General features: G+C 33.8%; 1 protein-coding gene across 1 annotated transcript in view; it reads left to right on the plus strand.

The window, feature by feature from the left end:
* Window positions 1-26594, plus strand: part of LOC149788034 (importin-9-like) — an 87523-nt gene that overhangs the window by 17480 nt on the left and 43449 nt on the right. The window contains exons 3-12 of the mRNA XM_089974314.1: window positions 4641-4842; window positions 5172-5260; window positions 10115-10201; window positions 11300-11419; window positions 16223-16323; window positions 17323-17381; window positions 20514-20665; window positions 22766-22864; window positions 24048-24154; window positions 24681-24820. Of these exons, the coding sequence (XP_089830440.1) occupies window positions 4641-4842; window positions 5172-5260; window positions 10115-10201; window positions 11300-11419; window positions 16223-16323; window positions 17323-17381; window positions 20514-20665; window positions 22766-22864; window positions 24048-24154; window positions 24681-24820 (1156 nt within the window). The remainder of the gene's footprint in view (window positions 1-4640; window positions 4843-5171; window positions 5261-10114; window positions 10202-11299; window positions 11420-16222; window positions 16324-17322; window positions 17382-20513; window positions 20666-22765; window positions 22865-24047; window positions 24155-24680; window positions 24821-26594) is intronic.

The raw sequence follows: 26594 nt of genomic DNA on the forward strand, positions 1-26594 counted from the left end.
CCACAGCATCGTATCATGACAAATAGCGGGAAATTTGCACATATCAGTGAATCAGGTTGCAATTAAATTTGGGATTTTCGTATAATGCAGCACAGACCATCAAAGTGGATGAAGCTAGTGTCATGGTATAATTTTTCATTAATTGTGTTCAAAATTCACTAATACTTATCCCTCTTTTCACTAATTGCAAGTCTGGTGCTGATCAGGCATCTAATATGGTGAAAGATTCTCATAAAAATCTTATTATCAGAACTCCACTTGAACAGCATGTCATTGATGTGTGGTTTTCAGCAGAAAACTTACGGTATCCAGTTGGTCTTAAATGAACATAGTGCCAATAGTTATATCTTAATTTTGTTAACACATGGGATGAATCATTATGAAGCTAAGATGGTTTTGCGACATGCTTGCTTGTCCATTTGACCATTGGGTCATGGTTACATGTGATATCAGTGCCTTGATTATAGGTTCCACATACAAGCCCTGGCCTTGTTTAATTCTCTAGGCTAGTTGATTGTAGTGAATTGTCATTCCATCAGCCACTGTTGATATTTTTCATTGACTAAGGATATCTTGGAAAATGGTCCATGAAAATTAGGGTTTATTTTCTTGACAGCCTATAAACTACTGTTTACACTCAAGGCCAATGTCTTGCTAAAAGAATGCTTGTACTGGACCTCAAAAGCTAAAAGGGGCAGTAACATGATGTATATTATAATGATTACAATATATAATGTACTAAGTGCTTCAAAGTACCGACTCAGATGCACAAATCATTTTTGGGATTTTCTTTTAACATGGGGGTAACAAATGAAGGGGTTAGTAATGACAAACAGGGACAGTCGATTGACCAGAAAAGAACACGTTTTTGCTTTACTGTGTGGCAGACATCAAAGGGTACACAAGTCACATTCAGCTCAGCACATATCAGTCTGACTAATACCATAACATCCTTGTAAGACTGTCTCCAGATTGTTTTTTCCAGAGTATATGTGTCGCCTTTTTATGGCTGTGTAGGTTAGTATGAGAAATTTACAAAACTGATGATGAACAAATTAAATCAACATTGAAAAATGACCCTTTCCAGAAAAGAGGTATTAAACTTTGTCAGTTTTATATATTTGTAAGTATTTGTAATTCTTTAAATATATATGTATAAAACTGATATCCTGTGGGTTGATTTGGGAACACGCTAAATAAGGCCATTATTTGAGTAGTAGTAATACATCCCACCCTCCAAAACAAAGATATCCAGGCAGCGTATCCTACATTTTAGAACTAGATGATCATGAATTAGAACTTTGCAATGAACATTCATGTGCTCAGTCTGAGCCTTGTGTTACATTACTCTCATATTCTTCTTTAAAGTTTGTGAAGCGGTGTTAATTTGTCTTTTTTCTGATCTGACATATTTTGAAGTTCAAAAAAATCCATCTGCTCTAACATTTTGCATTCATAAGTCACACTGTAAAGCATTTTGCTTAACATCTGGTGCAGCTACTGTTCTGCTATCTAACTTACTCTACCAATACAGTAAAACCTGTTATGAGAGACCGATCCTTCTGCCAACACGAAGCAGTCTCTCAAAATGTGTGGTCTCTTATAGCAGGTTTTTAGAAAAAGACAGTTTCCAAGGTCCAGTTTCAGAATTTCAAGAAAAATAACCACAATCAGTGTACATCTATTCTTTATTAACCCTTTAGCTACTGCAGCTGTACAGCTGTTGTACAGTCTCACTACAGCTGAGTGCTATCATATCAGTTACTGAGGCTGGTTGCTAGGCCGAATACTAGAGCATCATCATGGCTGACTACAGAAAAACATGGTTACATTTATATTCATTATTTCATTATTTTTTGCTAGAATTCAGTGAAATAAAATACAGCTTACCTCGTATAGTGTGTTATTCATATATTTCCACTTAATATACTCGTACAAGAAATCCTAGTCATGTAAGCTGTTTTGAATCCCACACAATAAATCCAATATTTACATATGTATATATAAAAACATGAGTGAAATCTGCACTCTAATTACAAAGCTGAGAGTGGTACCTCTCAGAACTGTCATTATCCACACATAAATGACAATGTTATACTGTGTTGTATAGGATATGACTGCTTACGCCTAATGAAAGATTATTCCTTCTCAAAAGTTCCTCTGAAAGTATAACATTTGTTTTGAACATCAAGTTGACATCATGGTTTATAAACTTAGTTTTTATACATTTTTCAGTGTTTAAATTCCTAGGGTTACATGTTTGGAAGTTTGGAAATTCAATACTTCAAGCCTGAAAGTCATATTGCACGTACCAGAGATATTTGAGAAATTTATTGAAATTTTAGTTATCTTTATGTGTCTTGTGTCTGTGTGTGTGTAAATATATATTGCATTAATTAATGAACAAGATACCATTACTGTTGGGGCCCTGAGTGGTCTAAAACACTCACCATTACGGATCACTGCCGTCTCATCTCTGTCTACCTGGGTTCGAGTCTTGGGTTTGGCCAATATTTGTACGTGAGAAAGCTTGCCAGAAACTTCTCGTGGGTCGGACATAACATGGTTGTGGCATGGCTCCCAAAATTTCTTATATTCATTCGCAAATGGAAAAAATTTTTTGTTCAAAGTACATGAAATAGTGTATAAAAAAATGTATTATCATTATGGGGAAGAGATCGCGTAATTAATATGATCGTGAAGTGGTTCCTGAAATTTTAAATACATGTATGTATATTTTTCTCGTACTGGGATTATTGTTTTTTTAAGTACAACTAGTGTGTAAAACGTTTATTAACATTTTGGGGAAGAGTTCGCATATGAATTTCAATCATGGCGTATCTTCTGAAATTTAACAATATTACCTGGTTCTTGAAGTGTTATGCCAAAATAAACATCAGAAATTTACTTATTACTTGTCCATGAGTATAGCACGTTCACAAACGCAATTCGTTTTATGCACTTTGTGGCAAAAAAAATTATTATCGTCATATTGAATAAGAGATCATGTGTGAATTTGACTATAATACGATATATAATACGATCATGGTCTGGTTCCGGAAATTTTAAATACATGTACCTGTATTTTTCTCGTACCTGAGTATGAATTTGAATATAATACAATCATGGCTTGGCTTCTGAAATTTAAGAATTTCACCAGGTTCTTGAAGTGTTATGCCAAAATAAACATTATTGGAAATGTTACTTACTACTGATCCATGAGTAAAGCCAGTAAGTCGTCTTTGTGATTGTCTTCAATTAATTCTGTATACAATCGTTGCTGAAACAATAGCTGACATGTGTTTCTTCTTTAACTGCATACACAACCAAGCAGCAGACAATGCGGTAGTTGATAAAAGATTCTCACAATTGAATAAATATCAAAAAACAAAAGCCAAAATATGTTTGCTGGGCTTGGCGTTGTTATTAGACACAATCAGTTGACCAGTAAATAATGGTCCGCTTTATTAGCTGGAAATTGAAAGGGTATGAAATTGTACATGTGTTCAGCTTAATATTTATATATATATAAGTGACTCATGACCATTGCAGGCCTACTGCACTTCTCTGGTTTTACATGGGTATGGTGTTTGTTTATGAACTCGTTAATTTCCTATTTTTTATATTAAAAAATATTATACCGTTATGGGAAAGCTTGTTCACAAACGCAAGTCGTTCTCTGCACTTTGCGCAATGATTAGTATAGTAGTTTTCACACGTTTCTTTCAATATTCACAAAATCTGAAGTAAAAGTTACATGCACACTGAAAGCATGTGTTGATTGGTAATTATTCTTGCTGTAGTCGTTCAAACAAATAGGCGTACAAGCGTTAATTATTGGAAATTTGCAATGGATAAATGTACACGGAAACGCATATGAGAAAATTTTGGCAGTATGAAATTTGTACAGATACCGTTCATATACCCTGTAACGTAATGAACCGTACACATGCTGCGTCTTTCTTAACCTAATTTTGCTGTTAATTTTTCACATTGAATTCAGACACATAATGATGTGTGACAAAATTATTGAATAGTTTAAATATGTATGCAGTTTTTGCAATGGAATTACATATATTATGGATTAATTTCAAGCCCCAACGATACAGTAGTAAACGGTGTTGATACTCTGTTCATGCTGTATATTAGCCATTAAATTCAGACACAATGATCTGGGAAAATATTATTGAATATTGTAAATCTGTGTCAATTTTTCAGTTGAATTACTTGCATTATAAATGACCTGAATGCCATGACGGCACAATAGTAAATGGTGTTGATACCCTATTCATCATATACATTAGACATGATTACACATATATGTGCCAATGAGTTACTCTCTGAAAAAAGTAAAATCCTGTAAAACCCCGCATTAACACGATCCAATTTTTTGGGCCCCAATTATTGCATTATAGCGGGGTTCCACTGTAATTGGATGCAAGTTCCCAGGGGACAGGCTATATATTGCATGCTGTGATGGCAAATTAATCTTGCAGACCTTGCCCTGTTTCTTTATCCATGTAGTTCTCTACACATTATACAATAATCGGTTAACATTTACCAACATGTCATTAGAATTTGTGGATGTTTTCATGGGTTACTGAGTTTTTTAAAAATATTAATTTGTTGTTTTTTTTCAGGCAAAAGCTGAAATTCGACATATTTTACCTGTTGGACTCCAGGAGTCTATAAGTAAAGTAAGATCCAGTGTGGCCTATGCCATCTCGGCCATTGCTCACTGGGATTGGCCTGAGGCTTGGCCAAACCTCTTTCATGTTCTAATGGAGACCTTATCCAGCGAGGACCCAAATGCTGTGCATGGTGTGATGAGAGTTCTTGCAGGTAAAATGGGGCATTTTTTATATGCACATTGCTAGATTCTACCAGCAGAAAAACTCAATAGAATTCTTTATTTTCTTGTAACATACAGTATTTCTTCAAAGTAACATAGGAATAAGTGAGGGATGTAAGACATTTGTACAGGTTTGCCAAGAATACAATAGATGGTTTCAGTACTCTGCAGTTAAGAAGAAAAAAAGCATGAGAGAGAAAAAAACAGGCTTTTTAGAGATTTCTATAAATTTCTTTGGCTAGTAGAGCATTGGTATTTTTGATGGACTCCAGTTTTTAGTTACCTGTAATTAAGAACTTGTATTTCTGGTTTGTTTCAGAATTCACACAAGACGTAACAGACACACAGATGACACATGTTGCTCCAGTTATTCTACCAGAAATGTACAAAATATTTCTTCAGGCAGAGGTATAAATCAATGATATTTTTTCTTTCTGGAGCTAAACTGTTTTAATCTGTCTAAATAAGGAATTTGTGTCTTCATTTTCTTTATCTGTACGAGACATGAGTTTGATCCATTAAGGATGAGACTGGAGCATTTTTTTATAGAGCCATTGTTTAGATCCTTACGTGTGTTTTTTTTAATGGATATTCAGGTTACTTATTTCTCATTTGTTTGCTTTTAATTGTCCCCATCTTTTCATGAAAAGTTATGGACATAATATTCATGTTTCCATCTGTCACATTTGCTTCTGCTTAGTAGCTTTAAAGCCATTTGAGCTATAAAAAAAAGAAAATTTTGTAATTAATGCATCATCATTTGAAAATGTGTTGTATATCACATTGGAAATCCTATCATCCAGGTCAAGGTCATAGTTCAGTATTTTAAGTTTTCTGGCTCACATAACATTTACACCATTGGAGGAATGAAACTTGGTACACTTACAAGGTCAAGGTCATGACTCACTACAGACGGTACGTTTTCCATCGCATTTTGAATTCCTTTGCCCACATTAACCTTCAACCCATCGAGATTAAGGGATGAAACTGATTATTGTATCATTAACTGCATTGGGGTTGGGGGAAGGGCTAGCATGAATATCAGAGCCGTGGGTCAATATTTTAAGTTTTCCCACACATTTCCTTCTCACTCTTTAGCTTTAAAGCCATTTCAGATAAGGGATAAAACTTTGTGTACTTCAATAAAAGGTGTCTTGTGTACAACATTGGGGATCCTATTTTTAAAGTCATTGTCACAGTGCAATAATTTGCATTTTCTGTCTTCCATTCTAGTCAAGAACTTAAAAGTGGTTTGAGATAATGGGCAAAACTTGCTCTATTTATACGTCATTAAAAGGTATGCATAGTTTTATCCACCATAAATCAGCCTGAAATTTTGTGCCGCCCCCCCCCCCCCCCGAGAGTTTGCGAAAATTTTGCACATTCAGTTTCACATGAATGTAATTTTATTAGTGTTCATTAATAGTAGGGAAACTGAATCTAATCATGTAAGCATTTGTTTCCACATCAGCCATTATAATCAGGTGCTTAATCTGTGACTTTTTTGCAGTTGAGCAGCGAGACACTTTCAGGGTTTGCATGGTATCTTGAAAAGTACTTGAATTTTGATTCATCCTTGAAAAGTACTTGAATATCATTTTTACCTTGAAAAGTACTTGAACATCAATTTTACCTTGAAAAGTACTTGAACATTATTTTTACCTTGAAAAGTACTTGAACATCATTTTTACCTTGAAAAGTACTTGACCATTATTTTTACCTTGAAAAGTACTGGAACATTATTTTTACCTTGAAAAGTACTTGAACATCATTTTTACCTTGAAAAGTACTTGACCATTATTTTTACCTTGAAAAGTACTGGAACATTATTTTTACCTTGAAAAGTACTTGAACATCATTATTACCTTGAAAAGTACTTGAACATCATTTTTACCTTGAAAAGTACTTGAAAATAAACCTCAGTCATGAAAAATATAAAATTAATCGACAAACAAATGTATGAAAGTTTCTTTTCATATCATTATGTCATGTAATCAAAATAAAACTGTTTGCTATTTGGTGATTTACAACATGTGACCAATCAGATATTTATAATTGTTCGTGGATCTGATTAAAGAGAGAGCCTTTAAAAAATGTGAATCTTTTCTAACTGTCATTCTTTGTTGATTTATTTTCTGCATCAGCAGTACATCTTTGTGCTTTAAATCATTGTGAATCAGCTGTTCAAACTCTCGAAACAAAACATAATGAAAAATGTACACCAAAAATGGTCACAATTTAATCTTATTGTACCTCCAAGCTTCTGATTTTCTGTGTACGATCTAAAACTTTGAAGTCTATTATTGACTTCAGCATCGCAACCGAACTTTGGGTGTAAATTACAACAATATTCCTATTAACAGAAAGGCTGCTTTTTACACAGTGTACTTAATCTGTGTAAACATACCTGTAAAATTTCTATGAGCAATCACAGCAGATATAAAAAAAATTATATGTAGCAACAGGCAGCATACTTTCACAGTGGTCTGTTTTAAGATGCCACATGAATGCATCATATCGTATGTCAAAGTTATTCCAGAAATCAATTTTGTCCGACTCGGACAACTTCAGGTGTGCAAATTATATATTTGAGTATATAATTAAAAGAAAAGATTGTGACTATTTTAATTTTATCCATCCATTGTATTTTATTCTTTATATGGTTATTTGTGACTGTCATGCATGCAGACTGATCTACAATAGTTATACTTGTAGTGTGGATGGAGTTAAGAATTTAAAGAACTGTTGAACCTAGTGTACCTTATTTGCTTCATAATCTATAGGTGGTTTTGTTGGGGTTTTTTGTTCTTCATATAAAAATCAGAATTCATTTGTTTTTCTTAGAAATAAATGTTATTATTTTCCTAAGATTTTTTAATTTTTTTTTATTCACTATTATAAAGTATTAAGCTTATTGTACAAGTATTAGGAAGCCCCTTGTCAGGAAATTACAACATTCTCACTAATCCTTTAAATGGCCATTTATAAATATACCTAAAGTGCATTGGGCATCTGGGTCCTTGAAAAAATTGGATCAAGTCCTTGAAAAGTACTTGAATTTTGTCACACCAAAGGTGTATGAACCCTAACTTTCATTGCATATTAGTTATTCCTTTATTTCCCCAGCTTCATTTTGCAAGTATTTAAATGGCTGACATTCAGTTTTGAAATTTAGTGGTAACGTCTCTTCAGTTGCATGTAATTCACATGGGTACATTGTACCAGTATCATAAGATATGATCACTATACCAATAATGAAGAGAAACACATGTAAATTTGATCTTTATCATTATAATTGTTTGTTACATGCGTGCTTTTCAGTGTTGCACCTTGGTTTTTTCCCATAATTGTTTTTTTTTTTTTTGTTTTGTTCTTTGTCTTCATAATCTTGACCACTGTATACCCACTGGGCATCTTGACCACTGTATACCCACTGGGCATCTTGACCACTGTATACCCACTGGGCATCTTGACCACTGTATACCTGCTGGGCATCTTGACCACTGTATACCCACTGGGCATCTTGACCACTGTATACCCGCTGGGCATCTTCACCACTGTATACCCGCTGGGCATCTTCACCACTGTATACCCGCTGGGCATCTTCACCACTGTATACCCGCTGGGCATCTTGACCACTGTATACCCACTGGGCATGCATTTTCATCTGGTAAAAAAGTATCAGTAAATAAGCCAACTGCTTTAATTTAGTGTGAATCCATCCATGCAGATATTGGAGATTACATTAGCCAGTGTTGTTAAAGGCAATAAAAACTGTTAGATTGTAACAGTTATATGTTTTATTTGGTAATTAAAAATGTCATGGTTTCTGTTAGCCTGGTAGTTTATCTGTTGCTAGTGGAATATTTTTCAGGTTGAAGGCAGTTTTGGTAATAAAGATCTAATTTATATTTTGAGGTAGAATTAATAATAACAAGGAATACATTTATGAAGATGCACAATTTGTCAATTTGAAAGGTGATTACAAAATAATTGGGAATTATTATAATAAATGCCAGTTCTAAAGTTAAATTAGCTAGGTCTGCAATGGAAAATTCCATTGTACAGCTTATTTCAGTTAAATGTTCAGATATTCATATTTTAACTTGAGCTTGTTATAAAGCTTTAAATTGTGATAAAAGAAAACATGATACAAGAATGCAAATAACAAAGTTGAGGTGGCAAAGCAATCAAAGCAAATTATATTAATAATTTGGCGCAACTAGTTCATTAATTGCAAGCACCGTTTACTATTCTCTTTTGCCTCTTTAAAATGTTGCATGTCCTGTTTCCCCCTCCCCATTTCTGAAGAAAGTGTGACAGTTTCCTGGCCCTGGTATTCCAGGTTCAGTACATTTTTTAAACATAAGGCATCAGTTCTTGAATCTGATGTATAAAAAAAGACACACACATGGCAGATACTTTGAAAATTCCACCATATGAAAATTCCATATTGGGAATTAGATGACCCAGTTTGTGTGAAAATTTTGGATAAATCATGGTGGGGGGGTCATATACCATGTAGGGGATCATATCTTCATGTTCAAGGTGACAGCATATTTTAATTATTCTAATATGCTTTCCATTTCTGTCTTTAACTTCAGAACTGTTTGAATTTAACCAGTAAAAAGTTATATTTATATATCATCATTAGGAGGTGTATTGTGTATGACGTTGGAGGTCTTAACTTCGAAGGTCAAGGTCACAGATCATTGTTTAAAGTTTTCATCATACTTTCCTTTTCTCTGAATAGCTTTAGGGATGAAACTTGGTCCTAATCACTAGAAAATGTACCACACATCAAAGTCATGGGTCAGTATCGTAAACGTTTCCATCATAATTTCATTTTCTTTATATAACTTAAGAGCCATTTTCCATTAACAGATGAAACTAGTTAAATGTATGCATCACAATTAGTGGGTGTGGCATATAAAACATTGGGGGTCATACGCTGTTATTCTAGGTTTCAGGAATATTTTTGCTTCTATGCTGTGTAACATATGAGCTGTATAACTTTAATTAAATTTGGTATATCTGTATATTGTGACTAGAAGATATGTTGCATTCCACATTTGGAGTCCTTGTATTCAGGTTCAAGGTCAAGTGTATCTAACTCATTTTGTCTCCTGCATTAGAATTTTTCTGTTATTACACTAATTGTTGAAAATAAATGGTAAGGTTAGCACTAATACTTGTGTTTGTATTCATTATAGCAGCAAGTGTAAGTCACTCATCTTCATTTTGTAAATTTTCTCTTTGCAGACATACGGAATAAGAACACGTTCAAGAGCTGTCAGAATTTTCAGTATATGTGCTGGCATGATTGCAACCATGGCAGAACTGCAGAAGGTAACTTGACTCTTGTAATTTCTTTAGCTTTTAATAAACTTTAATTATGATGGAAGAAAATGGCATGCAGAAATACAAATCCTTGACGTAATTTTTTGTTAATAATTCTTGGTATTGGTAACTTTGATTGACTTTATTTGGTAGTACATGTGTACATATCTACCATATGTACTCGCTTATTAGCCAAGTCCAGCTGCAAACAACATAGACCCTGATCTGCAGTGTATAATGCAAACAACATAGACCCTGATCTGCAGTGTATAATGCAAACAACATAGACCCTGATCTGCAGCATATATTGCAAACAACATAGACCCTGATCTGCACTGTATAATGCAAACAACATAGACCCTGATCTGCAGTGTATAATGCAAACAACATAGACCCTGATCTGCAGTGTATAATGCAAACAACATAGACCCTGATCTGCAATGTATAATGCAAACAACATAGACCCTGATCAGCAGTATATAATGCAAACAACATAGACCCTGATCTGCACTGTATAATGCAAACAACATATACCCTGATCTGCAATGTATAATGCACTGGCTGATCAGGGTCATTGTTGGTTCTACTGATTACTGCTAACAAACAACAGACCCATATCTGTTGGTGCATTATCGAATGAGATCTGGGTCAATGCAGGTTGCAATTAGACTTATAAGTGAGTCTATATGGTAGAGTGGCCAATTTATACAACAAATTTTTGTCAGCCAATTTTCATAACACTTGCAGACTTGCCAGTTAGGTGGGTAAAAGATGAGCACACTGAAACCTGTCGATACAGACATTGAAGAGCCGCAAAAACTGTCCTTTAAAATAGGTGTCCTTTGTATAGAGACAAAAATTAACAAAAATGTGGGAAGGAACCAAAAATTGTTATAGAGATATCTGCTAAATAATGTTTCATTTTAAATCATCTCATTCTTCAAGTGAGATGGGCATAACAATTGACAGACCATCACGTTTTTCAGACCTTGCCTAACATTTTTTGTGTATTTGCTTTTAAGTAATGGATAAAGGTTGTCGAAATTTCTTATATTTTGCATTTTTAGTATATAATAAGAAGCTTTGAATATAGTAATTTATTTTCAGGGGGTTGCCAAACGACTGTTGTTTCCAATTTTGCCACAGTTCACGGAGGCCTTTGTGCATGCCTTGTTAGTACCAGATGGACTTACCTCAGATAGTGGACTCAGGATGGAGGTTCTCAAGGTACTACATGAGGAGATTTACATGTGTAGTTAACAAACTTTGTGATTGGCTTGCACTTGGAACCAATAAGTTGTTGGGTCAAAATATCATAGGTCAAGGTCACTGACTTTAAGAAAAATGGCTTCTGCATAACATTCAAGTTGTCCAAACTTTGTGGAAGGCTTGCACTTGGGGATAGGAAGAATCCTATCAGTTTTGAAGTCAGAGGTGAAGGTCACGATTCCTGACAGAAGGAAAATAGCTTTTGTACAGTGACATCAGGCTTACATATCAGACCTGAACCGGATTTGTAGATAGCTTGAATTTTGGGTAAAGAAGATCATTTCCAGGGATGGTCCTGGCTTTTAAAAAGCTGTCGCCAAAATAATCGCCAACCTCAATATTTTGTCGCCAATTTTCAAAAATTGTCGCCAGAACAAGTAGTGTACATTTTTTGAAGTGTTAATTTAGTCTATTAATGTAACAGGCAATGAAAATTACAAAAGATGGGTTAGTTAATACTCTAATTACAATAAGCATTAACAAAATGTTACAAAGTGTTATATGAAGATCCGTCGCGATTTTAGGGCTGCCAACTTGTTGAATGCAGTTTCAAAGTCTAATTTTTCACATCTGTACATGCTGATTCTCATTAAATTCTCGAGAGATGAGATGCAGAGTTTATTTCTGATGTCAGTTTTTATGAGGTTCATCTTACTGAATCCACGTTCAGAGTTTAAGTCTCTGCAGCCATAACACGGATTGATGGCAAAAGGAAAAGATCAATGAGTAAAATGCTGCACTGGCGACAGATATAATTGTGATTGAGATTTTTTCCATTTGCTTTGTATTTATACGCAATAGTCGGTACTTCAAAGGTTATCAGTTTTCTATGAAGGTTCAGCAAAACTATTGTATTGGATTTATGTAAAAATAAAAAAAAACAACAGAAGGATTAGCCATTCAGTTAATTGTAACTGTTCTATTCGCATCTTCAGAAGTCGGTCAGTTGTAGGTATAGTTCGGTAGCATGATTGACTGTATCACAGTATACAGTACTCAGCCCAGATGTCAGCATAAGCAGATTATGATGTAACAATGCACTGTAAAGATGGGCTTGTCAATACGAACAAAGGATCGTTTGTGTAACAGACTGCATTGCTTAGTCAAGTTTGTGGCGTCCTTTCATTCTCCCTTTTAATTTATCCCGTCAAAATCTATGATTGTATGTACAAATTAAATAACCAAAAAGTCTGTCACCAAAAAAATCGCCAGATGGGATATTTTTGTCGCCAATAAGGAAAAAAAATCGCAATTTGCGACATTGGCAAAGCCCAGGATGATCCCTGATTTCGGGTTCAAAAACTTGGGGTCACATTGAAAGAAAAATGTGGAGAGCTTGTACTTTAGATATGAAAGAGGCATACTAATGTGTGGGTCAGTGGTCATGTTCATTGTGGTTTTTAAAGAAAAAGGATTTTCCTTGATCAAACGTTGTGGATGACATGCCTTTAGAGTAAGAAAGAAACCAAGAGATTTGGGGGCAGATTGGTCAGAGGTTATGTGCATGGTAATCTATGATTTCTAAGCATTAAATTTAGTGTGCAAAGTGTCTACATTGGTGAACATTAGACAGAGGGCAGAAATGTAATGTGCCATTTATAGGACTTCTTTTGTACAATATTTGGGCTATAAAAATTCACCTTATCTTATTTACGATGAGGGCAAGTGACATTTTACAAATGCATGCCAGTGGATGAACGTAATTTTGAAACAAATTTCTAAACATTATGGGTAGGCAAATAAATTTTGTTCTGGAATAGTAACGTTTACAAGAGTACATTTAAGTACTGACACAAATTGGGGGTCAAAAGCAAAGTTGTGACTGCATGAAACTTGGCAATGGCCAATCTAAGCAATTTTTCCTATATGAATACCTCAAGAAGAGAGACTTGGGGAGTTTGTAGAGTTGTAAAGAATGTCTGACATCTGTATGTGGAGCCGCAACGAGCTGATACAAAGTGTATAGGGACACTGAAACTTGATAAGTCTAATCATGAGGATTGCCATGACAACTAACATAAGTCAATTTGACAGAGGCCACCCACCCACCCTGAACAGCTGGAAAAGGTAAACTATGTAAGAAATGACCCAAATAAACAACTTGGTGAAAGGAGGGGAGGCGGGTGGTTCTTTTCCAAATAATGTTAAAAATTATATGCACTGGAAGGAACACATCTCTAAAGGTACCCCAGCTGCTATATGACTGATGCCCTAAGTGCCCTATTTGATCACATGCTCCAACTCAGTCATCTGATTGCTTCAACATGGCAACGTATCTAAACTTAGTTACTAGCTTATTCACATATTGGCTGCAATGACATCATATCTGGGCAGAGAAACCATAGTAGACAAAGAGGGGCCCAGCAAGGGGCCAGAGAATGATGCACTGTGTATTACTTAAACTACATTTAATCATTTAAATTATAATTATGACCTGGACATTGGTACTACATCAGCACATCTTTAAATCTGACAGCTCATGATTATAAAAATCATGACCTAATAACTTCTTATCAGATGATTGAATGTAGTTGGTTTCCATTTTCATGAGAGAGATTTCAACCCTTTTTCATGCCATTTTGCCCAAAATACCTTATAAAAATAAACAATGTCTCCATTTAGCTGAAAATTCTGTCGAAGAAGAAATGTTAATGAAATAGTAAATGGACATAGTTTTTACAAAAAATGTACCATATTCCTTCACAGATCTGTTTAAGGTTTTTATAATTGCAATATTTATGTAGATATGTATTCCAAGATGGAAATCAGAAACTTTTGCATTTAACATACCATGTTGTTGGGGTTTTTTTGCAAGTGTAATGAAGCTACTGAAGAAGGATGACATTGGCTTTTGTCAATAATTGCATGTGCACTTCCTGTGGCATTCTTTGGGTGGCATTGAGTTGCTCAGGGCTGTTCCATTTAAACATACATGGTACCCAGGGTAGATACTTTAAAAAAAAACATATGCCAGGGTACTCTAATTACTCAGGGAGTTCATACAAAAATGATGCAAAGTTCTAAGTTGCATCCATGGTGACTCTTCCACATTAAAACATGCCTTCCTGGGATCAGAGTATATTTTACTGGAATAGCCCTCATCTTTAACCATGCCAGCTGTATTTTTTACTTTGCATTCATGGGTTTGACGTTTATGTTGTTGAGTAAAAGTTTCACTGGTCTGTTATGAAATTTGAAAGAGTATCACTTGGCATACAATACAGGTACCTGCACTATACATTGACATAGCATACATGCCAACCATTATGCCTTTGGCACAATAATGATGCTTTTCTTTCACCCATTTCCATCTTAAGCTCACCTGTAAATGGATTACGCTTTTCTTTAGTGCATCGGAAGAAAAAGAATATGAAACAATATTTGTGATTGTCGATTTTATTATCATCTTTTTCAATTCCACATATCATATAAAGTTGAGAATATTCCAAGGAAAGAAGGCTGCTGTGCAAAAATGGTGTAAGAGTACATTTGTCCATTGTAGACCTACATGTACTTTCCTGCTATTCTGTTTATATTAGCATTGTATAACATATTCCCAAGAAAACACAGGTTTCTTCAATTTGAAATTGTCTTGCAGATTCATTACATTAATGAGGAGAATTGGTTACTGTACCGGTCTGTACTTTTAAATACAATGGCACAAGATATTAAGCGAAACAAGCTTTCTTGATGTGACCTGTGGATGTTAAATGACTGAAAAAGGGGTATTTTTAAACTTGAAATCTTATTGGATCAGAAAAAGGACAGTCACTAATTCTTTAAAAAAAAGGTTAAAACAATATGAGTGGGCACATCATCATTTTCATTGCAAGATTTGTGGTGTTGACTTAAAAGTTGTCTGTAACCTAGTTAAAGTATGTGCAGTATATAAAATTTGTCACTGGTTGTGTCAAGTCCCTTTGATGTTGAGAGATTTATCTTAACAGGTGCTCAGTTTGTGCTCATAAAGGCAAAGTAGTTTTAGCCATTGAATCAACCATCATTTGTTGTCGTTATTGTTCTGTTCATTCGTAATCTTTGAGGAATTTCTTGACATTAATCCATTAAATTAAATGCCTAACGTTGACAGGCAGAACCATAAATTTAAGTGCCCAGAAAAAATATCTTTTTTCTTCATCAAAACTAGAAAAGTTGAAACCTATAAACGAAACAACTGTATATAGATTATACTTCTTATGCTCAGATTACATCTCCGCGGTCACTGCCATCTCACCTCTGTCTGCATGGGTTCGAGTCTAGGATTTGGAGAATGTGGGTATGTGAAAAAGCTTGCTAGTAGCTTATCGTGGGTAGGTGGTTCTTCTCGGGGTTTTCCCAGGTTCTTCCTCCACCATTAATACTGGCTGCCATGCATAGCCTATCGTGTGCTGAAAAATGGCATTAAACCCCACAACAACAAAAACATCTCTTTTTGCCACTTTGATAAGCTCAGACTTTTCAAAGGGTTTGGCAGGTATGACATGGATGCACATTATTAAGATGACACAAGAAAGAGCCAATACTGTTGTTAGAGAATATTCTCATATACTTATCAATTTGCAAACATGTTGATCTTATCACATTTGATTTAGTTTGTAAAAAGAAATTGATTTTCAGTAATAACACCAAAGTGCACAATATTTATGTACAAAATTAAATTTTGATTTTGGAGGATTGACTGTCTACAAAAAGATGACACGAATTCAACAATATGTTTAATATTTTGACTATTTTTAGTAACAGTATACTCTTCGTCAACAGGCAGTGACAACATTGGTGAAGAGTTTTCCTAAATTGATGTCTAACTGGATAGGACAGATTCTACCCCCTGTATGGAGTATATTCACACAAAGCGCAGATTTGTATCCTTTCTGCTAGGGCCGAGTAATGACAGCTCATTCCGATATTATGCATATCACAATATATAGTATTGCTACACAGTACATATTGATGATACACATTTAATGTTATTTAATCGAGTTTTCCTTTCAGTTATTGCTGTGTTTGTCTATTGTAGGCCATACTACACTGAATTGGATCATTTATGGGAAATTAGCTCCTCCGTTAGCTGGGCTGGTGCAAAGCTAAGACTAAGATATGTAACTCTACATAGATGATTTCATTTACTTGATACAGAAAATGTCAGTTTCATTGAGTGTTTGTTGGAATTTTTAAATTTGTTATTAAACTGAAGCAGAGTAGAATGATCATCCTTTATATTGTGAGCCATACTTTCTATGCAGTATGAACTCAGCGTGTGTATTTCTGTGTGTGTGTATTTTGCTTATTCAGCAGAGTCGTAGCTCGTCATTTAAGTAAAACAAACCTTTTACCAAATTACAGTGGAACTTTTTGTATTAGCAAGTCCCTGAGGGCCAATGAAATTTGTTTGATTTCAAGTAATTTGACCAATCTGTTCTAGAAGAAGTTTGTAATCCAGGTATGTTATAAATGGGTTCCATGATTTCAAATAGTTCGCAATATGTATGATAGTAGTTATTACATTGATCAAGTTATATCTACATTATATACTTGCTTACAAGTCCAACTGCAAACTGTATAGACCCAGATCTGCATTTGTGTAATGGGCCAGCAGATCTTGGTATATGCAGTTTGTTTGGAGTAATCAGTACAACAAACCAGATTATGCAGTGGCACATCAATCTGTTTTATTTACAGCTGGACTTGACTTTTAAGCCAGTAATTGCACCGTCCCTTTCTTTTTTTATGCATTAGATCAAACATATTGTTTTGGGGAGGAGAACATATATGCAGCTTTTAAAAATAATTTCTGACCTACCAATAAATAATCATGATATAAAAATCAGATGGCAAGAGTTTAATTACTTAACAGGCTTAAGTTACGTACGAACAGTAGTCAACAATACAGATGAAGCTCATGACCCAACAGATTCAGATGGTAAGACTATTTTTAATAGTAACTCTTTTTTATTTAAACAGTGTCTTTAGTTCTGTTATCTGTGCATCCATTCATCCACTTGGTAACCTGGTACTTGCTGTGATGTTCTTTGAGGGTGAGTAGATGAAAAATGAAGATTTTAGACCCTGGATAAAGCCCCCAGGAAAGGAAGGGATAGCTTATATGGATTCTTCCTTGTAACCTTACTCCATATACATGGATTGGTGGAGGATGGTCATATTTAGTAAAGGAAGTTTAGTAGATGATAATGAATCCTCGGGTTTTCACATTCCAATTGAAAATTGGTTATAATTACAAGGAAAACTTGTTTTGGAAATGGGTTTTGTTTTCTGAATGTCATTACAGGGAAAATATATAAACAATTTATTTTTATGATGAAGAATTTACTGTCAGTAAAGACCAGGCTTTTAATAAATAAGTATTTTGATAATTCGTATTTTGCAAATATTCATTCCATACAATCGTAAACTTGATACAATTTCGAAATGTTAAATGATTATCCTTATTTCATATGGCCAAAGGAGTCATGGTGGCTTAGTGGTCAGTGTGCCCGATTCTTGACCATAATGGTGTGAATTCATTTCCTACCATCAAACCTGGTGATTACTTGGTCATGGCACTTTACTCTGCCTCAGCACTAAAGAACCTACTTGTGTTGCTGTGCCATACAATATCAAACAAAAATCAATCATCTGTCATATCTATAGTAAATTTTACAATAAGGTTATTTGGATACAGTTTTGAATACATGAAATTGTGATCCAGTTAGGGAGGGGTTGAAATGCATATAGTCTGTGCATGCAGTTTGAAATTAACATTTAATAGCTTGGATATAAAGCATATTTGTTGGAATAATTAAAGATATACTAATGTCGTGCTTGAATAACTTAAGAATAAGGAGAACATGCATTAGGCCTAGTATTTGTCTTGTTGCTTTTAGGCATGATGTTATATATATGAAGTAGATAATTTAGAAGTTGTACTATGCAGTCACTTGAATTTTGGAAGGTTTTATTTTTATGTACTGTATAAATTACTGTTATTTGGGAGGTACCCATTTTTGAGGATTTCAAGGTGGCTACAATTCAGAAGTTTTGGAACTTGACAAGCAATGTTCCTTCTGTTACGACAATAGAAATGATCTTCTACCTTAAATAAATCAATTCACCGATGTTCAGTTTCAGCCTTAACACTTGATTTTGAATTGCCCAGAAAGAAAAAATGGATTACTGACTAAATAGGTCTGTTGTGTGAATAACAATACAAACATGAATGCATATGTTAAGCATGTATAATTATTCTTTGTTAAGAAAAGTTGTATTTCACAGATGACCAGTGCTTGATGAAAGGTAACTTGCTTGTTTGTTCACTTGGAGCATCCAATGAATGATTGTTTTATATATTTATTGGCTCATTTGAAGATTTTAGAAATTGTATCTAACTGCATGAAACGTTCAGACTTTATTTTTTGTGTGTGTATTTTACTTTTTGGACATGAACATTTTTGTTTACATCTAGCTCTTTGTCAGTCGAGTTACTTGGTATGTAGATGACTTGTAAGGAGTACCACAACATTCCTTCCAAACTAGGTCACTGTAGCTTATGTGGCATGCTAAAGTGACATGTATTCATCATTTGCATTCAGCTCATTTTCTTAGACACTGTTGCCTGATAGTAATGTAATCTGATACATAGATGTTATTATAAGTAATACTGCACCATTTAAAGAAGTAATACTGCACCATTTTAAGTTGATCTATTTGTCCAGTCTTGAATCCATCTCAAAAAGTTTAATAGCAAGATTGCTGCAAAACCATCAAATGCTAATGTGTTTCAATTCATATATGGATGTTATAATGAGATTTCGGGCTACAACAACAGTCCAGTTTTTTTAACACCTTTTTGAACTTCTAATACAAACTTTTCTGACATTAAACCTTGTTAGCACTTGTAAGTAAAAACCATTTGAATTGACATGAAATTTAGTAAACTTTTTTGTACTTCTATGTTGATGATCTGATTTGATTTTAAGATGATTACACAAATTAAATTTAAAAAATTTAACATTTTGGACTTGGACTTTTTTGATAAAATCGAGTAAACAAAAACCATTTGAGGTTGACTAGTGAAATTTGATTGACTTAATTTTGTTCGTATGTTGGTGACCTGATTAAATTTTCCTGCAATATTTCATGTTGTTATTTTTTTTCCTTTACATTTTTTAACTTTTTCAAGTTTTACCTTTTAGAAATTCTTGTTGGCATGATTAATCAGAAATCACTTAAGACAATCAAATGAAGATTGGTAGGCATGTTTTGTATGCATAAGTATATTACCTATATACATTTTCTTGCCATAGTAGTTTTTGAGATTTTTTCATATATTTCTGTACCTTTTGGACTTTGGTTTGCAGTGTGGGAGGGTGTATTTATGCTACACAAGCTTGTATTTTGTTTCTCATGTATTACGTTAAGCTAGATTAATGAAAGTTGACTATTCGAACAGCGTATTTTAGCTTTAAAGTATGAATGATGTCTTGGTTTATTCATGGCTGGATTATAAAGCAATTCTGACATTTGAATTGATGACTGTTGGTCTGTCAGTCTCTGACAATTCATCTTTTATCAACATTTGGGGTATGTTTGTGTTAAATTAACTTTCTCAAACACTTTTGCTTTCAGTTATATAACTTGGCACATGAATGTATTATACTAATAGGTATTACACACTGTAGTTAAAACTAGCTTTCCTTGGTCTATATTATGTGTTCATGGGACCAATAAACTATGTATTTCTCAGTTTTTCAGACATTTTCTAGTGTCATATAACTTGGTATGCAAATGAATAATGAGGAATACCTTCAGTCAAAACTAGGTCACTGACCTATATTTCATGGTCCAGTGACCTGGAGTAACCGTTGCATTTTAGCTCAGTTTCTGAGACTGTTATCTGCAGAATAATGTAGTGGTTCTATATATAAGGAGTACTACTCCATTCAGTCAAAACAGCTTTACAATCCAGTGATACCACCATTAGCAATATATTTTAATGGATTGATAGAGTGATTATGATCTAAGGATCTTGTTGATGAATTGAAACTTTTTTTTTCAGGTGAAGTTTTGGGATTTGAGAATCTGGTGTACAGTGTATTTGAGTTTGTTCATGCTTTGATCGAAGTGTCCAAATTCCGAAGTACTGTTAAGAAATCTGTGGATGAGATATTCTTTTATGTGATCCTTTACATGCAAATTACCGAAGACCAGGTAAGATATTTTTAGTCTTACAGATCAACTCAGATAAAATGAATAAAGTCTATTGAGCAAACTTAGGTTACCTGTGATTTAACATTTATCCTGGACAGGAACAAATAAGTATTTTCTCTTTGTCCTATTAACTTAGAAAGTAAAAGTTCACTCTGAAGATTTGTCCAAAACAGAATTACTGACTACTAAAGCTGTTCTGGACCACCACCACCCCCATTGATAATAAACTTGGTAATAAAATGGGCAGCCAAGTACCTATTTAATTAAAAAACCAACAAGTTTTCAAGTTCAGATCAAAGACAGCAGGAACAAGCAAGACAATCTTGTTGAGTGATTATTGGCTGCTGCACATTTATCCACAGTTAGATCTCTGTCTAATTTCCTTATTTTCTGTTTATAGTAACTGTATGTAAAACATTTCCAAGAAAACGGGTTTCTTGAATGTGAAACCATGTGTCATAGATGCATTATATTTTTATATACATACATAGTGGTCCAGTCTATATTAAAAAAAATGGCACCATATATTAAACAAAATCATTGTAACTCATGGATTTTATGATAAAGCCCATTTTGCTTAATATATGGTGAAATTTGACAAAGTAGGACGAAAATGTATATCCTTGCTTGAAGGACTTTCAAATTATACAAATTCTGAAATATGACTGCTGTTACTAAACATAGAGAAACATTTGCACAACTCTATCTAAATAAACTTGATGAGGAGAATTTGACCACCTTTGACAGAAAGTGTCCTGGCAAGCTTAGAGAAAATCTTAATAGTTTTTCTCATGGCATATGGCATATGCAGTCCACAGCATTGAGAGGTATTCTAAATAATGCATCCTACTAACCCAAATTTCTTTGCCAACTGCTCTTGCGTTTGGCAGATATCAGCAAGCTGAACCATGTCAGACCCATTTGGGCTTCTAGCTCCTTCTCTAGACGGGACACAGAACAATGTAATTATAATTTTCCTTGGCATTATCTCTGTCAGAATGATGAATACATGCAGATTTGGACTAAAACAGTTGGGTGGTACGTATAGTAGTATTTTTATAAATTAATGCTATAGGTATGCGTCATAGTTCATAGTTTGTTTCGCCTAATGAGAAACCCAAATCTGTATCGGGTTCGGTGTATTGTTTTAACAGTAATATATCATATTGAGTGGTTCCTATTTGCCTTCTTAGAAAGAAGTGTTTACTTAAAGTTTTAAGTTTTGTGACAATTTTGAGCTACTTTACATTGGTCTTATTATTTACATTATTATTGGTAGTACCAGTTGATCCGGACCATATTACCTATAACTGTGTTGGTCAATGTCCAGGAAATTTCAGAATGAGGAAGTTCACAGTGTTACCATGTATAGAACCTGGTAGATCTGCTGCCATTTAAAGACAATAGAATACAATTATTCGTATTAAAAGTTCCATTGTCTTTGCAACTGGATCTCAGTATTCTCCTTTTGTCTTGTTTTAGCATTCATACATAAAAGAAATGAGAGAGAAAGGTCTTGTTATCGCACGGGCTACCTGAATTTAGCATATGGTGGCACAGATCCAGCATTAAGGTAGCCCATGAGCTTTTGACACAAGATTTGTCAGTCATGTTATGCTTAAGTTTTTGCACTATATCATTTTCTCTGGCATAAACAATACCAGCATTGACATTATTGTTAGACCGCTCCGGTGGCCTAAATGGTTAGAGTGTCTGCCTTGGATGCAGTAGGTCACAGGTTGCATCCCCAGTAGAGTCATACCAAAGACTTATATAATTAGTATTAGTAGCTGCCTTGCTTGGCACTTGGCATTACAAGGTTAGTGTTGGGACTGGTTGGCCTGGTGTCGGGATAATGTAAGTCGGTGGGTCATGATGCTACACGTCTGTGGCATGATGCCCCTGTGCTCAACATCACTATAAATTGTAGACATCGTAGCAATATGACTAAAATTGTTAAAGCTATGTTACAAATCTAAATCACACACACATTAATGTGAAGATTTTGTGTAAAATATCGTATGGCATGATTTTCAGATTTGAGACTTTGTGTTCCATTAAACCCATATCTAAATGGAAATCATAACCTTTGTTTTTCAGGGCAGAATGTGGAGCACAAATCCAGATCAGTTTGTGGAGGATGAAGATGATGATACTTTCTCGTACTCAGTTCGCATATCTGCACAAGATTTGCTTCTGGTAATATTTTTATCAGTTATTTTAGGTCCATGCTGGACTCAGATTACCTTACTTACCTCCCGTGCTAGAATAAGGTACAGTGATTGGAAAATGTGGACAACTGAGTTAAGAATGGTCAGAATTAAGAACTTGTAAAAGTCACATATAACTGCAGCTTTACTAAACTTTGAACCATTTAGTATAAAAGAAATGACTTAATCATTCAACTAACAAAAAACATTAAATTTCGCATGACTGTTTTTGAGGAATTATCAAATTTGGTGATTGGTTAAAGTTAAAAATTGGTGACATTGAGGTTCATAAGCACTGCTTTTACATGATGAAATGAGAAAAATTTGTTTAATTTTACTAGCATTTGGATTGTAAAAACCTCATAAAATAATCATGTACTCTTGATTTAGCTTTTCTTCAGGGTTTGAACAACACTATATCACCAATATGAGTTTAAGTCAAACATCTGTCAAGGTCAATCCCAAACACCATTTCTCATACAAATGCTCATCCTCAAATGGAGTCACCGCAGCAAAACAACACCAAGCCAAGTGTTAATTGAAACAATTCCGTATGATCATCTTAAAACTTTGTCCATGCATCTGCATCATTAGAACTTTTCAACAGTAGTGTTATGAGGATGTGTAAAAAGTGTGAAACCACAGTAAATAAAAGAAGCAGTAGTATGTAGTAACACTACATATTGGGGAGTCATCTTGTTTGAAAAGCTATCAAGGCACATTACAAATGTGGACATGTACATATGTAAATGATTCAACAAATATTTGGTTACAAATTTCAAATTGAGAGTTTCCTCAGATGCGGGAGGTTGCAGTTTCAAACCTCAACCAAGTCATACCAAAGACTTAAAAATATTGGTACTAACAACTGCCTTGCTAGGTGCTCAGCATTAAGAGGTTGGTGTTAGGACCAGTCAGCCTGGTGTCAGGACAATGTGACTGGGTGGGTCATCATGCTACATGTCTGTGGCATGATGCCCCAGTGCTAGACATCGCTATAAACTAAACTGATACAGTGCAGACATCATAATGATATGACTGAAAAATTGTTAAAGTTATGTTAAAAATCTAAATCGCACACATACCAATTTCAAATTCAGATATTCACCAAATATTGTCCTTATTGGAATATTCATTTTAGCACTAATTCCTTTACTTTTCGGATGTTTCAGTCCATAGCTAGTGAGTTTCAGGCAGAGAGTGCCCCTGCCCTTTGTCAGTCAATTACCAGACATGTGCAGACTAGTAACATTGAGAGAAACTCGGGACATGAAAGCTGGTAAGTTATAGATTATTTACAAATATACTTGATATTAATTGCAGATTTAAGAAAAAAGCTTCTAATAACCTTTATTCATGAGATTAGACAAAGTAATTGATAATGCATTATTGGCTGAATACCCCAAGAAAAATTTTTCCACTGGTTGGTTAAACACAGGACTTGGATTTTAAAAAGTGTTTTTAGACTTTGTAATGATTTTCTTCAATATGTATCTCATCTTCATTATATCTGTAGCATCACTAAATGATGCCATGCAAGATTACAAAAAATGCCATAGGCCTTTGAGCACAGTTCAGTTTATAATATATGTGCTATTTGGTTTTTTTTTTTTATATATAGTTCATTAAGCATTACATCACTGCAGTTCAAACTGTGGTAAATAGATCCTTGCTTATTTTATAAAAGATTTATGACACTTATCAATATATAAATATTAGAATACTTGAGTATTAGAATCATCTGTACTCTTATTATAAAATTCATTTCAAATGAGCTTTTCATGTAAAATAATCTGACATTGCAGGTGGAAAGTACACGAGTCCTGTATGCTTGCCATGGGATCTGCACGAGATTTGTTGTTAGATTCTATCAAGTCAGGGAAAGTGCAATTCAATATTCAAGGATTTCTAGAGACTGTTGTGTTATCAGATATGAATCTTACAGGTAAATTCTGCATGGCACATTGGAATCCCAGTGTGGGGGAGTGCTGCGTTCTCCTGTCCTTAAGTTCTGGAGGACTAGAAAATACTAGGGGACATATCTTTCCCAGGATAATTATGTTCATTCTGTTCTGTAATAAGTGTTAAGTAATCTGCATAATAAATGAAGTAATTACCAATAGATACTCCATCTTGTCTCCTGTGCAAAGTTGGATTTGTGACAAGTCTTTGAGACATGATCTCATTCTCTCTCAGCATGTAAAGACACGTATCAGCAATGCATTGTGACTACAGTGGCTAAAATTACAACTGAGATCATCCTAAATCATTCATATTCATTCATGTCATTGTGAAAACTGACATGTTGTAAGACATGAAGATGAAACATATAAATATTGCAAGGCAAGACCTTAATACTTGCATCTAAGTATCAAATATGCAAAAAAAGGAAATCAGTTGTAATTGCTTCTTAAAATATATAGAAACATGATGACAAAAGGAAGATTTTTGTAAAGATATGGGGACATAGGACTAAATCTACAGTAATCATGTAGTCCAGTGCTAATAAATAGTACAGTATTGCCTGCAGATTAGGAAACTTTTTAGAAAGTAGCTGAATGCAGAACTAGTTATTTCTCAAAATTTTCTATAGTAGTGTCCACAATATTATTTTTAGATAGTGCAAGTATATAAATTATTTTTAGACAGTGCAAGTATATAAATTATTTTTAGACAATGCAAGTGTATAAATTATTTTTAGACAATGCAAGTATATAAATTATTTTTAGACAGTGCAAGTATATAAATTATTTTTAGACAGTGCAAGTATATAAATTATTTTTAGACAATGCATGTAAATAAATTATTTTTAGACAGTGCATGTAAATAAATTATTTTTAGACAGTGCAAGTATATAAATTATTTTTAGACAGTGCAAGTATATAAATTATTTTTAGATAGTGCAAGTATATAAATTATTTTTAGATAGTGCAAGTATATAAATTATTTTTAGACAGTGCAAGTATATAAATTATTTTTAGACAATGCAAGTATATAAATTATTTTTAGACTGCAAGTATATAAATTATTTTTAGATAGTGCATGTAAATAAATTTATTTTAGACAGTGCAAGTATATAAATTATTTTTAGACAGTGCAAGTATATAAATTATTTTTAGACGGTGCAAGTATATAAATTATTTTTAGACAGTGCAAGTATATAAATTATTTTTAGATAGTGCATCTAAATAAATTATTTTTAGACAGTGCAAGTATTTAAATTATTTTTAGACAATGCATGTAAATAAATTATTTTTAGACAGTGCAAGTATATAAATTATTTTTAGACAGTGCAAGTAAATAAATTATTTTTAGACAATGCATGTAAATAAATTATTTTTAGACAGTGCAAGTATATAAATTATTTTTAGATAATGCATGTAAATAAATTATTTTTAGACAGTGCAAGTATATAAATTATTTTTAGACAGTGCAAGTATATAAATTATTTTTAGACAATGCATGTAAATAAATTATTTTTAGACAGTGCAAGTATATAAATTATTTTTAGACAGTGCATGTAAATAAATTATTTTTAGACAATGCATGTAAATAAATTATTTTTAGACAGTGCAAGTAAATAAATTATTTTTAGACAATGCATGTAAATAAATTATTTTTAGACAGTGCAAGTATATAAATTATTTTTAGATAATGCAAGTAAATAAATTATTTTTAGACAATGCATGTAAATAAATTATTTTTAGACAGTGCAAGTA

This window comes from Sinohyriopsis cumingii, chromosome 11, assembly GCF_028554795.1.
Source record: "Sinohyriopsis cumingii isolate HCF-2022 chromosome 11, ASM2855479v2, whole genome shotgun sequence".
Taxonomy (NCBI): domain Eukaryota; kingdom Metazoa; phylum Mollusca; class Bivalvia; order Unionida; family Unionidae; genus Sinohyriopsis; species Sinohyriopsis cumingii.